This window comes from Acartia tonsa, chromosome 6, assembly GCF_053477335.1.
Source record: "Acartia tonsa isolate MP-2025a chromosome 6, ASM5347733v1, whole genome shotgun sequence".
NCBI lineage: Eukaryota > Metazoa > Arthropoda > Copepoda > Calanoida > Acartiidae > Acartia > Acartia tonsa.
Window position 1 is genome coordinate 33,533,273 of NC_137265.1, and position 14,375 is coordinate 33,547,647.

Sequence of the window (14,375 nt, forward strand, 5' to 3'; positions counted from 1 at the left end):
TGAAACATTTAGCATCAAATTGCCTAGCGCGTAATGAAACTAACATCACCCCACCACCTTCATTTTGAAAAGAGAAAAATAAGTTTTCTAGTTTAATTGCAGTCTGAAGAAAATATTTTGAATGCAGAGTAATGTTTGGTTATGTTAAAATAGCGGTTATATTCTGTATTGCCAGAATATTACGCTATTGAAAAGCTATTTATCCTTGTAAATTTAATCTAATCTGTAATTTAATTACAAACATTCATTTTGTTTTTAATTTAAATCTAGTCTTGAAATAAATAATTTATAATTGATGAAATATTTTTGTATAGGAATACCTTCTTGAACAGTATACCCAGTGCAGAAGACATCTCCAGTACCTGTAGTACACTTGCAGAGAAGCTTTGCGCTGACTCAACTTCTAGAACAGATGTTAAACTTGCTCTTGTTGATGTTCTAGATGAAGCTTTGCAAGGTAACTTTCTTGTTTCTTTAGAGCTGATACTCTAAACCTAATTTTATTTTATCAAATGATTAATTAAACAAGATAAAAATTCAAGAAAAGAAATATATAAAGGTGTGTAAAAATTAGTTTTTTTCTTCTGATAATTCTATTATTCTTTCAAATGCTTTAGTAAGTTCAAAATGATCTTAAATATCCTGTTTTATTTAAACTTAATTTAATCTTTTAAACTTGGGATTAATGGTACAAACAAATAATAACAAGAATGACAACATCCATAAAAGCGAAGCTCTGGATCTGAAGGACAAACGAACATTAACAATTGTTGAGTGTCAGAACTAAATAATTAGAAAATAAATGTTTAAAAGTCGAAAAAACTGTACGTAAATTTGTTGAAAAACTAAAATAATACAGGTAATGTTTAAGGACATACTTACATTTTTAGGACTGGATTATAGAAATGATACGCTTATAACATTGTACTTTGTTGTTCTAGGAATCAGTATTTCAAAAATCAGATCAATCGGATAATTATATATAAAAACTTGTTGTTAAAAAAAGTTTAAAATGGACGTACGAACATTCTGGTAATGATTATATTTTCGCTTTTAAAAATAGAATACTTTAATTTAAGTAAAGTAGACCTCTTTTATACTAATTACTGTGTATTTAAAAACAGTATTACCTTAGAACCAAGAAACATATACCATCAGTCATAACTATTTTGCTATTTAGATGTGATTGAGTACGAGCCTGATGCGGATATGATATTCAATTATCTGATGGTTTCTGCCCTAGCCTCTGCCACTGACCTCATTGAGAGGGAGGGTCTCAAACCCTCAGGAGGTAATTTAGATTGCTGACCAGCAGTTTGACCATTATTGGTAATCCTCGGCGAGTTCAGGTTCGAGTCTTTACCGCAATGTGTCATATTAATCAGCTTATACCAACAACGAAATTAATTCTAAAAATATCACGAAACTTATACATGATTTTCAGCTATTGTTGGGGGGTCAACACCTAGTGAAATTGACGACCTTTTTATCTGCCGCCTAAATATTAATTTAGATTTATTTCGCTTGTTGGGTATACCTTATTCCTGCATATTAATGGTAATAATAAATGGAAATGTTTTAGCCCATAAACTAGCGCAACTCATTACCATACACATTTCATATTTCTAGATTAATGTCGTGCAATCAAAGGGTTTGTTGTCTGTTGGGTATTTTTTTCCTTTTGCCCAAGGAATAGTAGGCACTGCTTACCATAGTTACCCTTGGTAAACATTTGTCATACTAAAGAACTAAAAATACTGCTAACATGTATGGCAGTTGGGAGTTTCTGTTAATAAAACTGAAATTCAACCCTCATAAATTGAATTACAATGTACTTTTAAATTATATTCTATTTGTCATAGAATTTAAAAAATTATGAAATAAATTTTTTAAGTACTTTTTTTAACGTAGGATTTTGTCAAACTACACCTGTGATTGAAAACAGTGACTTTTAAAAAGTATCACATTTTCTATAAAAGAAAATTTGTCTCTGTGTGGCTACATTTTTAAGGAGGCATTTTTAGGTTCTTTGCAACTGTTTTAACACAAATAGCTCCATAATTAACCCCCTCTCCCCCCAAGCCTATATTTTTTACATTATCTGTCTTAATTTAAAGAAAAAATAAATAAACTTACTGAATATAATAGAATATTTTAGTAGAAATTTTAATTTTATTTACTGCCTTTGAACATAATTGTCCTTGGTATTATAAAATACCTCCCTAATCCTAAAAGTCTCCTTAAAATTGAAATATTGTGTCGGCTAGGCAGACTAGTGTCAAAAATACTAAATTTGTCTCACAATTTCTAAATAATTATTCTAGCAGAGTCTACGAATGCTAAACACAATTTTTACTGCTGCAACAAAACTGCAACTTTTTTTATTTTTAACAATTAATACTCTTAGGTTAGGTTAGACATAAAAGCTTTTCAAACTCTTATAATTAAAAGTTACAAAAAGTGGAAAATAATTTGCCCTTCATTGGTATATTCCCCATATCCCATATCCATTCCATTTTCCTACCCTCGATCCTCATGTAAGGAGATAATAATTTATACATTTATTTAAAAATTGCCTACAACTTTTAAGGCCCAGCAAGCCCCTTATAATCAATTAAATAAATTTGCATATATAATAGGTGAAAATTATAGAATACAAATCTAAAGAATGAAAGTGCAGAAAGTATTTTCTACTCTAGTAATATGAAAATAAATTTAGGTGACCTGCAGGAGATAGCCAGGAATGAAATGATTGAGATGATAAAAAGACTTCTGCTTGAAGCCGACTTAGAGGACCAAATGTCAAAACTTGGAGTATTTGGAAAAACTATTGAAGGAATCAAAGAGTTTCTCAGTTTTCTGCTAAAAGATCCACAGACAGGTAAAAAATGAATAGTTGATACAAATTGTTCACAAAAACTTACAAAAAAAATGCCACAAGTGATCATCATAAATCTAAATAATCTTAAATAATATGATACATTGGTTTTCAGGAAAAATTTAAATTCGTCGTAGTTTATTAATGTCTTTATTTGGTTAGGTAAAGCCTTAAAACGGCAGGTAGCCTTCCTGTTCGACTTTGAGGATATAGAGCACACGACTGTGTTGGGGCTAACCCTGCAGGACATTATCAAGGATGCCAAGCATAAGCTGCGCCCATGGGAGCTGGAGAAAAAGAGAAAAATCCGCGGGTTGAAGAAGTCACATGTACCAAATATTGGGTATTCTCAAATCTATTGCTATTACAGGTATTATTTAAAAAACTGTTTTATTAAAGTGAATCTGCTCTTTAATAAAGATTGTACGCCCGTCGATTCGTCTTTTAATCTGTTCATAGAAAATTTTACTTTTTCGTTCCCTACGTAAGATGTTTTAATTTTAATGCTTTGATTTCTTTGAACCTTTGGTTTTCATTTTATAACTCATGCGTCTGTGCAAAATACTTAAAAGGAAATATGATTTCTACCGAGAAAATTTATATGGGCTCCTATATTTGTTTGGCTATTAGATTTTTTCTCTTTAGTATAACACTGGCAAATGGGCACCTACTCTGTAATTCATACTCGTTTACTTGTTTTGTTGTTTTCTTTTATTGTAAAGGTTATTTTGAATGTTTTTTCCTGTCTTGTGTAATAAATGGGTACCATTTAGTATGCAACTGAAATACTTTGCACAGAACTAACCCTTTAAAAATAAAAGTAATAAAATGTAATTGATTAACTTATTTCAGAGTGTTACCGGAACACCAAGAAGGGCCACCAATTGGAATTGCATATGAATAATATAAAAATTACCTGGAATTACATATACGTATCTTTAGGTCTTCCCTAATAGGTATATCTATCATTTTGTAGAAAGTTATACCTTACTTGTTGTATGTGATTCCACACAGAAAATAAACAAAAAATACAGCATTTTCATTTTTTTTCTCTACATACCTTCATAAAGAAAAGTTTAAAATATAAGTTTGACGTTTAAAATATATTTTTATGGTGGTGTGACATCAGTCATCACTTAGCAAAGTAAAAGGACAGTATCATACTACAGTTTGTTTCATATTTTGAAAGGTAAGTTTTTGTAGTAAGTTAAAGCATATTTTATTTCTTATTTTTATTTTAAAATTATATTTCCAAAATTTTGATTAAATTACTCGTTCAATTCAAGTAAATTTATACCCCACCTCAAACTTTATTAAGCACAACAAAACATAATTCTTTTATTGACCTATGTAAATTAAAATAAAGTACAGAGTGTACATTTAAGAAAGTGGCGCAGGTACATGCAATGTACACTACAGGTATTTAAGTACAGAGAAATGGACAATACTTTGTTAATTTGGATATTTTTTTTAATGAGCTAAAAAAAGGCAGGATAAACTAAAATTGTTCTTCTGAGAAAGAATCAAATTTCTAATAATTTATTTTTTCATCTTATTATTATTTTTCACATTACAAGTATCTGTTCCTTATTTAAGCCACATTTTGACATTTTAAAATAAGTCAAGCAAAAAAATTGCCAAAAACTTGGGACAAAAAACAGAACACAAAATTAGTGCTTTTACAAAGAGACAAATATTTTAATTTTCTAAATTTCTGTTTTATTTCATTATTGTTAAAAAAAGTTGTTATTTTAATGTAAAATATTATCAATGTTTTTTTCATATTAATGTTTTCTTTTTGATACTTTTACAAACCCAAATGAGATTTTTGTCTAAAAAGTAAAATACTTTTTTAAAGCCAAAATGTAAAGTAAATTTTAATGTAAAAGTCATAGTTAAGATCCTATATTTTGTTAATTATTATTAATGTGTATATTCTTTAAAGTAAATGCAAGTATGTACATCTATAAAATTTCTAGGCCAAAAATGCAAAATTTTCCATGCTCAATTAACATATATGTTTAAATTTGACATAAATCTATATTTATACATGCTCAAAGATTCTTATTATTTTGTATAATTATATTTTAAATATCTAAATTTAGATTTTCATTTATTTATTGTAAATATCATAGAATATATTTAGAATTTTTAATAAATTAATATAGAAATATGTTTAACTATAAAGCAAAAAGCAAACTCAGACTTAAGAAGGTGTGATATGGTCTTACCAAATTACAGCATCAATTAGCTCCACAATTATAATTTAAACTTTAAATCTTAAAGAGCTACGTCCACGAAAGAGAGAGGGTATTACCATAAAGCATAAATTTTTTAGGTTAAAAAAACAACTCTAAACTTTCCCGAAATTTCTTGATAGATTAAAAACATGTAAAATTGTAAAGTTTTTCAATAGGATTTGCTTGTTTTATTTTACGGTAAACGGAAAGTAGTACTTGTAAGAAGGGGTGTATTATTACTTGGATCTTAAACCAGATTTTTATGTTCTCTAATATAGTGAAAACTTCCATTGGCTAAAATGCTAAGCACACCCTTCCAATCCCATTACCTCATCAACTCATCTCATACTGGATGAACGAACTGACCAATAAGCGAGTTCCATATTAGCAAGCTAAATTCAGGACAATTTTTCCCGTCATAATATCCACGTATATTCTACATCCAATTTTTGAAGGTAGTATGCTTTAAAATTCAAGTCAAGGTTGCGTGATAATTTAAACTTTTTAAATGAAAAATCAGAACATAATTTTTATACAAATTCATTTATTTAATTAAATACATTACAATAATAAACTTACAAACTAATGACTAAAATGCACCATGTAAAACATAAAATTGATAAAAGGTACATTTATTGAGCATTTTAGGTTTCTTTCCTAATAAATCTATTAATTTAAAGATTTTAAAAAGAATTATTTTATGAAAATTCTTTGGCCAAAAAGAAATAGACTAGAATTTCAACACTTAGAGTAAGATTTTTTTTTGTAGTTGTTCTAAAATAATTTTTTTAAAATTGATAAATATTGATTTTTCATACATAATATAAAATAAATATAATGTAAAACAGAATGAAATAATACTGATATAAAGTATGTTTTATGGCTATAAAATATTTTCAAAGTTACCAAAAATAATTTGAATGTGGCACTATTTGAAAATTATCAAAAAAATATTAACATGATTAAAAAGATTAAAAACGTTTTAAAATGTAAAATTCAAACAATATTTCAAAAAATTCGGAAAGGTATATAATTAAAGTTTTGTTACATGATTGAAAACTTTCATCAGCTAAAAATTAGCGGAATACAGTAAGTAATTTCCCTTAATTTAAATAAAACACTAAGAAACTGGAATAAATATTTTAAGATAAACAAAACAATAAAGAGTATTTTTCTATTTTCAGGATAAGATCTCTGTAATGTATACACTGTAATTGCTTTTTTGAAGCTTTTCTTGGGGTGATTTTTAGTATATTTACTGTTTGGTTACAACACTTTTCCTGTGCACCCTAGAGGCTAGGGGCGAATATAAATGCATAAATATTTATCCCTGTTTCTAACTTAGCATAAAACTTAACGAATAGCAATATCCCTGCTGCCACCATCAACAACCATCTGATTGAGCATATCTGTAATCATGTCTGTAGTGCTGTTGTTCTTCTTGCCCACACCATGGTGCTTGCTCTCTGTTATGTCCAGATCATCAACATTGGTTTCATCGTTGGTGTCAGTGACTGGCTCAACCATGTCGTCACCTAAAATATAGCAAATTATCACATGTGTAGGTGTTGTCTAATGGCAAATAAATTAAAGGAGGAGTTCCAAGATGAAAGTTCCACAGGTATGATTTTATAGGACACACCAAAAACGACTATTTATAAAAAAACAATGTCTGAGGTACTTTAAAATTTTGTGTATATGCAAACTTTTGGCACAAAAAAACAGATTTTACCCCTTAATCAAATATGTGCTGGTAAGGGGTCATTTTAATCTGGGACTCAATCATGAGGTTTCTCAAATATCCATTTGTAGTACCTGTTGAGCCCACTATTATTTTTCTTTATTACCTAATATTTCTTCCTCCAGCTGAGCAAAGTCAATCTTGTCCTTGTTGTTTTGTTGGTTATACTTGTTGACATCTGGTTTATCCTTGTTCTCAGTTTCCTCCTCATTATCCTTAAATTAAAAAAGAAATAGAATAAATATAAAAATCAACTTGCTTTTAAAAAAAATTTGGAACTATTTAGTTTGAGTCTGTCTTAGGTTTTAGCAATCTTTTCAATCCTTATCAACAATTTCACCATTCAGCTTACTACAGTTAGTTTCAAAATTCAATAACTATGGTTTGTCAGTATCATAAAGGCACATGTGATTGTAAGGGAAATGGCTAATTACCCCCCCCCCCCTAAATAATTTCGAATTACTTCAGATTTTTACAGTCTAACAGGAACCCCCCAAAAATATATGCCATTTCTACCCCGTCACCCCATCAAAAAAGGTTGAAATACCCTCCTACTTTGATTTTCTACACCTAACCCCCTCTTAAAAAATACTTGGAGTCCTTTATCACTAAGTTGAATAATACCTCAGAAAGAGTACCATTGAGGTCAACCTCATCACCCAATCTCTCATCTGCAGATAGCTCATTGCTGTCAAGCTGGGATAATCTCTCATCTATAAACAATAAGAATTATATTATTAAATGCGACGACGCTTAGCTTTTCTATACTTCGGCTTGTACGTTCGAATCTTAGCCCATCCGCGTTATAACAAAAGACGTAAAAGGATAATGTAATAGTTATTTCTCGCATCGTATTATAAACAGCTTTTCAGGGATATAAAATGTACAATTATAAGATTAAAACCATTTTTTTTTAGCCCCGATGCACCTCGGAGCTAAAAAACTGGTTTTAATTATATGATTGTACATTTTTATATTCGTTGAAAGTTGGATATAATGCGATGCTAGACATAGTTTTTTCGTATGGATGAGAACCGGTTTCTATCCACCGGATTCGAGTGAATACGAGAAAATATTTGGCATTAATAATAAGAGAGGAGGGATTGTCTTATTTCAAAACAGTCGCAACACATAACCTTGCATAGTTAACGTCTAGGGTTGTTCACAATGGGTTGGTTGTTTAAAATAGTTGTCATGTATTTGAATCTAATATAAAATTCTGTTCCTGCAACGTTATTACTAATCATAATCAGTTATTGTTTGATCTGTATTAAACAAAATTTTCTATAACGCTATATCGACAATGAATTTAGCAAATACACTCTATAAATATGAACATAGAGGCCTGTACGTTCATTTTAATGTGATAATCCTTGACCTGAACTATTATCCTGTTCATCCTCTCCACTGTGTTCTAGTCCACTGTCTCCATCCATACTAAATACATCATAAGATTAATTTTTAAGAAAAAATTCATGATAGATGATAGACTAACAGACCTGATATTTGTTTTTTTTTGTGCCCTGGGTGGATGTGTATTGTGTACTATGTGACTATAACTGTTATATAATGGTAGTGTACTTTTTACCCTTGGTGGATGTGTTTTGTGTACTATTTTTACTATACCAGCTATAAAGGCGTTGTACTCTGTACCCTAGGTGGATGTGTATTGTGTGTAATATACCTGTTATATAGAGATTAGGCCTAATAGAGATATGGTGTACTATGTACCCTGGGTGGATGTGTATTATGTGTACTATACCTGTTATATAGAGGTGGTGTACTCTGTACCCTGGGTGGATGTGTATTGTGTACTATGGCCACGTCTCCTGATTCTTCGACTCTTACTGTCTGTACATCAGAATTGGTCAGTTAAAAAATCCCTAAGATGTGTATAGCTAACATGCCATCAACAAAGACTGCTTATTTACGGCGATTTTTAGAATTTATTTAGCATATCTTATTGAAACCTATATCCACAAAGTAAGACTGTTTGACATGGAGCAAAAAGATTGAATTATCATCCATTTGCTAATCTATTTAACCCTGAGCAAAGATGCACTTCACAATGACATTTCCTAACAACCTGACAAAATTTTAGCTAGCTAGTGTTTCAAAATCCAAGATGAAACTAAAGTTTAGCCAATATGATGCCATAAAGAAGAGCAGCAATGGAAAAATAACTTTCTAAAAAGAATATCATAATATAATAATAAAAGAAAGAAAATTATTTTAAAACTGTTGAGAAGTTATGACTGAATTTCACTTTTATAAAAAAAATCTAAATAAATGAATATGTAGTCTAAAAATGGATATATTTAGTTCTTTGTTTTATATGAGTCAATATACAAAGAACATAAAGTCCATTTGCATAATTTTCTCAGACTTAAGATGAGTGACCCAAAAGTAATTCTTATACGTTTCCTTACTTTAATTTAAACTAGGGGCTACGCCCCTACAGGCCTCTAGTGGCACTTCAAATGTTTTTTTTGAATAATACGTAACCTTTTTATGTTGCGTTCAAATTTTTGTATGAGGACAGTTTTGTTATTTCTTTAGTTATATTGTATGCACACTATTTTTATATGCATACGGTTGTAATTACATTTTAAACAACACTTTTTTATGTTTTAAATGTCATCAAAGTGCATTTTCTCAAATTGAACGTGTAGTTTTATTTTTATTTTGAATAAACAATTTTTTCTATAACGGTCAAAAATCTACATTGAATTTCGAAAAATTAACTTCCCAAAGGTAACGTTATGCAGTTTTACAGAAAACGATTTTTTTGCTATAACATTTTTAAATCTGCCAATAATAATAGCCTTAGTTTTCTCTAAAGTAATGGCGTGAAGGGATTACACAATGAAAGATATATTGATGTACCAATGATTTAATATTATTGGTTGAAAAGTTTAGTTTCTGCTATGTTTAAACCAGTAAATCAATATATAATACAAGTATCTTAAGTTTATAAGTCTACAAGTTAGAAAAAGTGAATAGAAAATTTTAGGTACCGGTGTATTTTACAGTCTGATGACCTCTCCCTCCCTGACAAAAATAAGACATTTTAATTTGCATATATATACAAAATAAAGCAATCTAAAAAAGTATCAAATCATTGTACGATTGTAGTTCAGTATATAAGATGATTATATTGAACTTTTAAACATGTATTTCCCACTAACAACTTAAACAGGAATAATTTTTCATAAAAATAACCCAGCAACGTCATGTTGATAAATGATTACAATTGTTAATGTCTACTATATTGATTCAATAAAAGTTCTTTTAACAGTTATAAATCTATCTCAACCTTAACAAATATAAATTAGTAACTACTGCTGCTTCAAAATAAAAGTTTGCTGCTACTGATATTATTTGATAATTTATGTCGTTTATATAACTTTAGCAAAAGTGGCTTGAATAGTGTTTTATCTCATCGTATTATGGGCAACTTTCCGCGGTTATTAATATGAAAAATTATAAGATTATAACCAACAGAATATTATAAATTTGCCTCTAGTAAAAAACTCACAATTAATGTATAAGCAATTTCTACTTACTTTATTTCAGAATGGCAGAAAATTTAGGTAAAAGAGTTCTTTAGGTTACAAAAGTACTTATAAACACTCTGATGAAATCCATCTAATTTTTATGTAAACCCTTATCTATTCTTTAAAACTAAAAGTGTTATATCTTTATGTCATAGGTTAAACCATTACTTTTCGTATAACATTTAAGGTGTGTATTCACTTCCGCTAATGTGTAACATTTAATACCATTTAAATCGCATGTTATTATGGTACTAGGATAAACGCAGGAGTGACAAATTTTGAAGTAGTGGCCAAACGTCGTAGTGGACACTTAACCTTACCTAACTTATTTTAAACCATTACATAGTTTTCTTTAAATGCCTAACCCCTGCAGGGGGCTTATTTGCATATTCATATCTTTACCTAAACTAACCTGTATAGAAATAATACCTAATTAACTTGATATCTTAACAATCTCATCATTAATTATCAACTGTAATTAGTTTGCTATTGTGTCTTATTGCGAGTATGTGGGTTATGCAAGATGTTTTCAGATATTATGCGTTAGCGAATGCACACTAACATTTAAATCATGGACAGGAATTGGCGATGAAAATAAACACTATTTTGTTAATGTGGCGTTGAAGATCTATTACATGGTTGCTTCAAGTTGACGACAGATTTAGCAAGGATTAGTTTTTCCCATCAGAAAAAAAGCCCCAAGAGGAACTAAAGACACTATAAAGCGGTTCAGTAATTCTTTCATTATTATATAAAAATCATTAAAATGTTAATAATAATAGCATGTAACAATTTTGGATATTTATATTTAAAACTTATATGAAATGGAATGGTCCTTATTAACAAAACAATTTAACAATTGTACTTCAAATCGTTATAAAAAATATATAAAAATGACCTTATTGTATAGGATTTTTTCTATGCATTTTGTTATCCCTGACTTTTAATTGTTTATGCATTATTGTAAACGTATGTTTTAGTAATTTAACTTACAATAAAGAACTTATTTTCCATAAAAAGTGAAGCCAAAACTAAAATTTCTTCCCAAGAGCATCATAGAAAAAATAACCCTCACCCTGAAAAACAATAAATTGTTTTTTTACTCTTTCTTTTTAGAATTAATAATTGAAAGCTTGGGGTTTAAACGACCACCCCCTCCCTTTATGAAAAAGATTAACAGTAAACTGTAATATATAAACTGTAATTTAGTTTGTTTGGATGTAAGTGTTTTGTATGTACCAGTCTGGACAGGAATGTGTATATCCATGAAATTAACTCCTAGCTGCTGCTAGGTATACTGCATTTTCCCGACCATTTCTCATAGAGACATTCATGATTATCTACTCCTTAGAAAATAGCCTAAAACTTTATAAGGTCTCTATGAATAGTATACGTTTGTTATATAATATGTTTATATTTTACATTTGTATAAATTCTAAAGACGAACAGCCAACTAGTATATGTAGAACTATTATAGAAGTTATAAAAATATGTTTTACGTAAACATTGATTTGATCAGAATCATGCATTTACTACAAACTATCTCATGAACTGGGTTCTAAAAACAAAACAAAATACTTATAGTAACAGTACACTAAAAGGTTTCAATCATTAAATTCATTCAAACCTAGGATTTTTTGTAAAAAACTTTAAAGGTTTTTCATTCGTTCACTAATTTTGTTGTATGTTAAATGTTTTAAGGGTACAATAAAATAAAGAATTCTTCTTTATGAATTAAAGTAGCAAAGCCACCTAATAGTTAGTCTCAGTTCGTACTATAAATAAATTAAATAAAGGAAATAACGAATATAAAATAATTTTTAGTGATTTGGAGAAAACAAAAACAGTTTTGATATTTGAATTGTTGATAGGGTAAATCAGTATTTATTGACAAAGAAAAATATTAAGTAAAATTCAGGGAATTAGGGATGAAATAATGGAAGAAAAATTATCCTACCTCAAATTCATGTATCTAAATTATTCCTTAAGTAACTGATTTAAGTAGGCGAAAGAACGGTTTTTAGATTAATCTAATTGCCATTGTCGTTTCCCTCCCTGGGATGTAAAGACCGTAATCTTAAAGTACTTTAATAGCTCATCAAAGCATAACATTTAAAGAAACACTATTTTCAAAGTTTTTTTTCATGTTATTGGAAGCGAATATGAAACGCAAAGATACTCTATACAAAGTAATGATATGCTTGTCTGTAAGACCGTCCAAGGCAAAAAATACCAAAAATATGAATGTTTACTTTTTGGGGAAACTTTTTGCTTATCCAATGACAGTTGCAGTTATTAAACAGGGAGTTTTGACACCCTTCTCCAATTTACGACCTTTATTATTTGAAGCATAGGTGATCACATAGGGAAGGGAGGACATTAACTGAACACAAGTTCTACCATTTGTTGGCTCGGAATGTTGGGAAAATTTTAGCCTGGTTATCTCCATTGCACTCTCTCTGATATAATAAATTTTCATGGTAGAACTTTAAATTACAATGTAGTTACTAGTGTCCCTTTTCATAATTTATTTACAAAATTAATTTTGTAATTTATTAGATTAGGTCTTAAATTAAATCAAAACGTCTTGAAATTTTAATTTATTAATACTAAAAAAACAAGAATAAAATAAGGCAAGGTTTAATAAATTAGAACAAACAAAAAAATATAAAAATGCATAGTCCGTTCGATATTGAATAAACAAGCATTAATTATATGCTTTAACTTAAAGTATGTACCAATCACTCGTAAAATTACCCAAAATTAGAATGCTTAATATGGACATGGACATTATAGTTCAAAATATAGGGATTATCATTGTTTCTAATTGCTCTTGGAATCAATATTTTAAAATCCAGTTGATATTTATCATTTTATCGCTTTAGCAAATTAAATAATTTACAAAAGTGAATTTAGGCGCGTGCAATAGATTTTGACAAGAGGATTTTAAGCATGATCATGACTTTTGACACATACTGCAATCTAAAATGTAAATGTAAATTGATCAATGAGAAGAAAGGTGTAAAAACCAAGCAGAAGTGGTTAATTAAATGTAGATCATACTGACCCCTAAGATTTATAAACTTGTTTTGCCAGTCGTAAGCAAAAAATCTTTTTTTTATAGAAATATTGAATGTTGATTTCAATGTTTTTCACCAATAAATTAGATCAACAAAATAGGTATTTTTCATAATATAATTGTGGGGGGGGGGGGGATACATTTATTTATTGTCAGTTCTCTCATTACTTAAGATCACAATTTAATTATTTAGAGGGGGGTCCTTTCCCTCGCACGCCCCTGTACGAACTTCTGGGGCCAGAAATAGTTAATCAAGTGTTTGAAAAGGTCGTGATATTACACAACTAAATTATTTTGCCTCCAGTTCAAGATCAGAAGGACACTCCATTCCAGGTTTTTTTAAGGCTTTTTAAGCTTGACACTTTGATTTTAATTACATGGTTTAAAGAAGAACATTAAGTAAAATAATTTTTTAAATCAATCATTAGATTTAGTTTCCAAATTTTGTCAAGAAAGTTAAAGTTCTTGCTCCAAACTTGCATCTAAAAGCAGAAGAAAGTCTCTTTAAATATATTATTAATATTAAAGTTGTTTAGCAGCCTTTTAGAATTGTAATATCTAATCAAGAACATTTTAGTTATGGGTCATACCCTACCTAACTTTAGCGCTCTTATTATATCGACATAATTTTTACATCCAAGGTAGATGTTTGATTCAAGAAGTATTTCTTAGCAGTGATAAAAAGGGATAAGACAATGAACAATAAATTGATATACATCCCAAATGATGATACACAAATTACCCCTTCTATAGATTACAATTGAAACGGTTGGACACCAAACGTAATGAACCAACCAGTCCAAATTCAATAAAAGTCCCCAAAGTTGTGAACTCAACGAATAAGAAAACGTTATTATAAAACTTTTGGGACTAGAGTAAT

At 29.2% G+C, this 14,375-nt stretch overlaps 2 protein-coding genes across 4 annotated transcripts in view; one reads left to right on the plus strand and one right to left on the minus strand.

Moving 5' to 3' along the window:
* LOC145322442 (uncharacterized) overlaps positions 1-5,049 on the plus strand; it is a 29,100-nt gene extending 24,051 nt beyond the window's left edge. For all 3 annotated transcript variants that reach the window (XM_080164439.1, XM_080164441.1, XM_080164440.1), the window contains 5 exons: positions 315-457; positions 1,181-1,291; positions 2,720-2,881; positions 3,041-3,248; positions 3,731-5,049. In XM_080164439.1, coding sequence (XP_080020565.1) covers positions 315-457; positions 1,181-1,291; positions 2,720-2,881; positions 3,041-3,248; positions 3,731-3,782 — 676 coding nt within the window. In that variant the 3' untranslated portion in view covers positions 3,783-5,049. The remainder of the gene's footprint in view (positions 1-314; positions 458-1,180; positions 1,292-2,719; positions 2,882-3,040; positions 3,249-3,730) is intronic.
* A 593-nt stretch (positions 5,050-5,642) lies between these two features.
* Positions 5,643-12,865, minus strand: LOC145323077 (uncharacterized). The gene is made up of 6 exons (XM_080165458.1): positions 12,731-12,865; positions 8,622-8,710; positions 8,238-8,296; positions 7,484-7,572; positions 6,966-7,074; positions 5,643-6,653 (listed from the first exon to the last, which is right to left on the minus strand). The coding sequence occupies exons 1-6, from the start codon at positions 12,863-12,865 to the stop codon at positions 6,472-6,474; spliced, it is 663 nt and encodes a 220-aa protein (XP_080021584.1). The 3' UTR covers positions 5,643-6,471.
* Between the last annotated feature and the right edge of the window lie 1,510 nt (positions 12,866-14,375).

What these genes read in the sequence shown, in the direction of transcription:
- LOC145323077 (XM_080165458.1), bottom strand. Translation starts at nt 12,865, where the DNA reads ATGGAGATAACCAGGCTAAAATTTTCCCAACATTCCGAGCCAACAAAT. An exon ending in ACACCACCTCTATATAACAG is followed by an intron (nt 8,297 to 8,621) that starts GTATAGTACACA and finishes TGATGTATTTAG; the next exon opens with TATGGATGGAGACAGTGGAC. An exon ending in GCTGGAGGAAGAAATATTAG is followed by an intron (nt 6,654 to 6,965) that starts GTAATAAAGAAA and finishes GCTATATTTTAG; the next exon opens with GTGACGACATGGTTGAGCCA.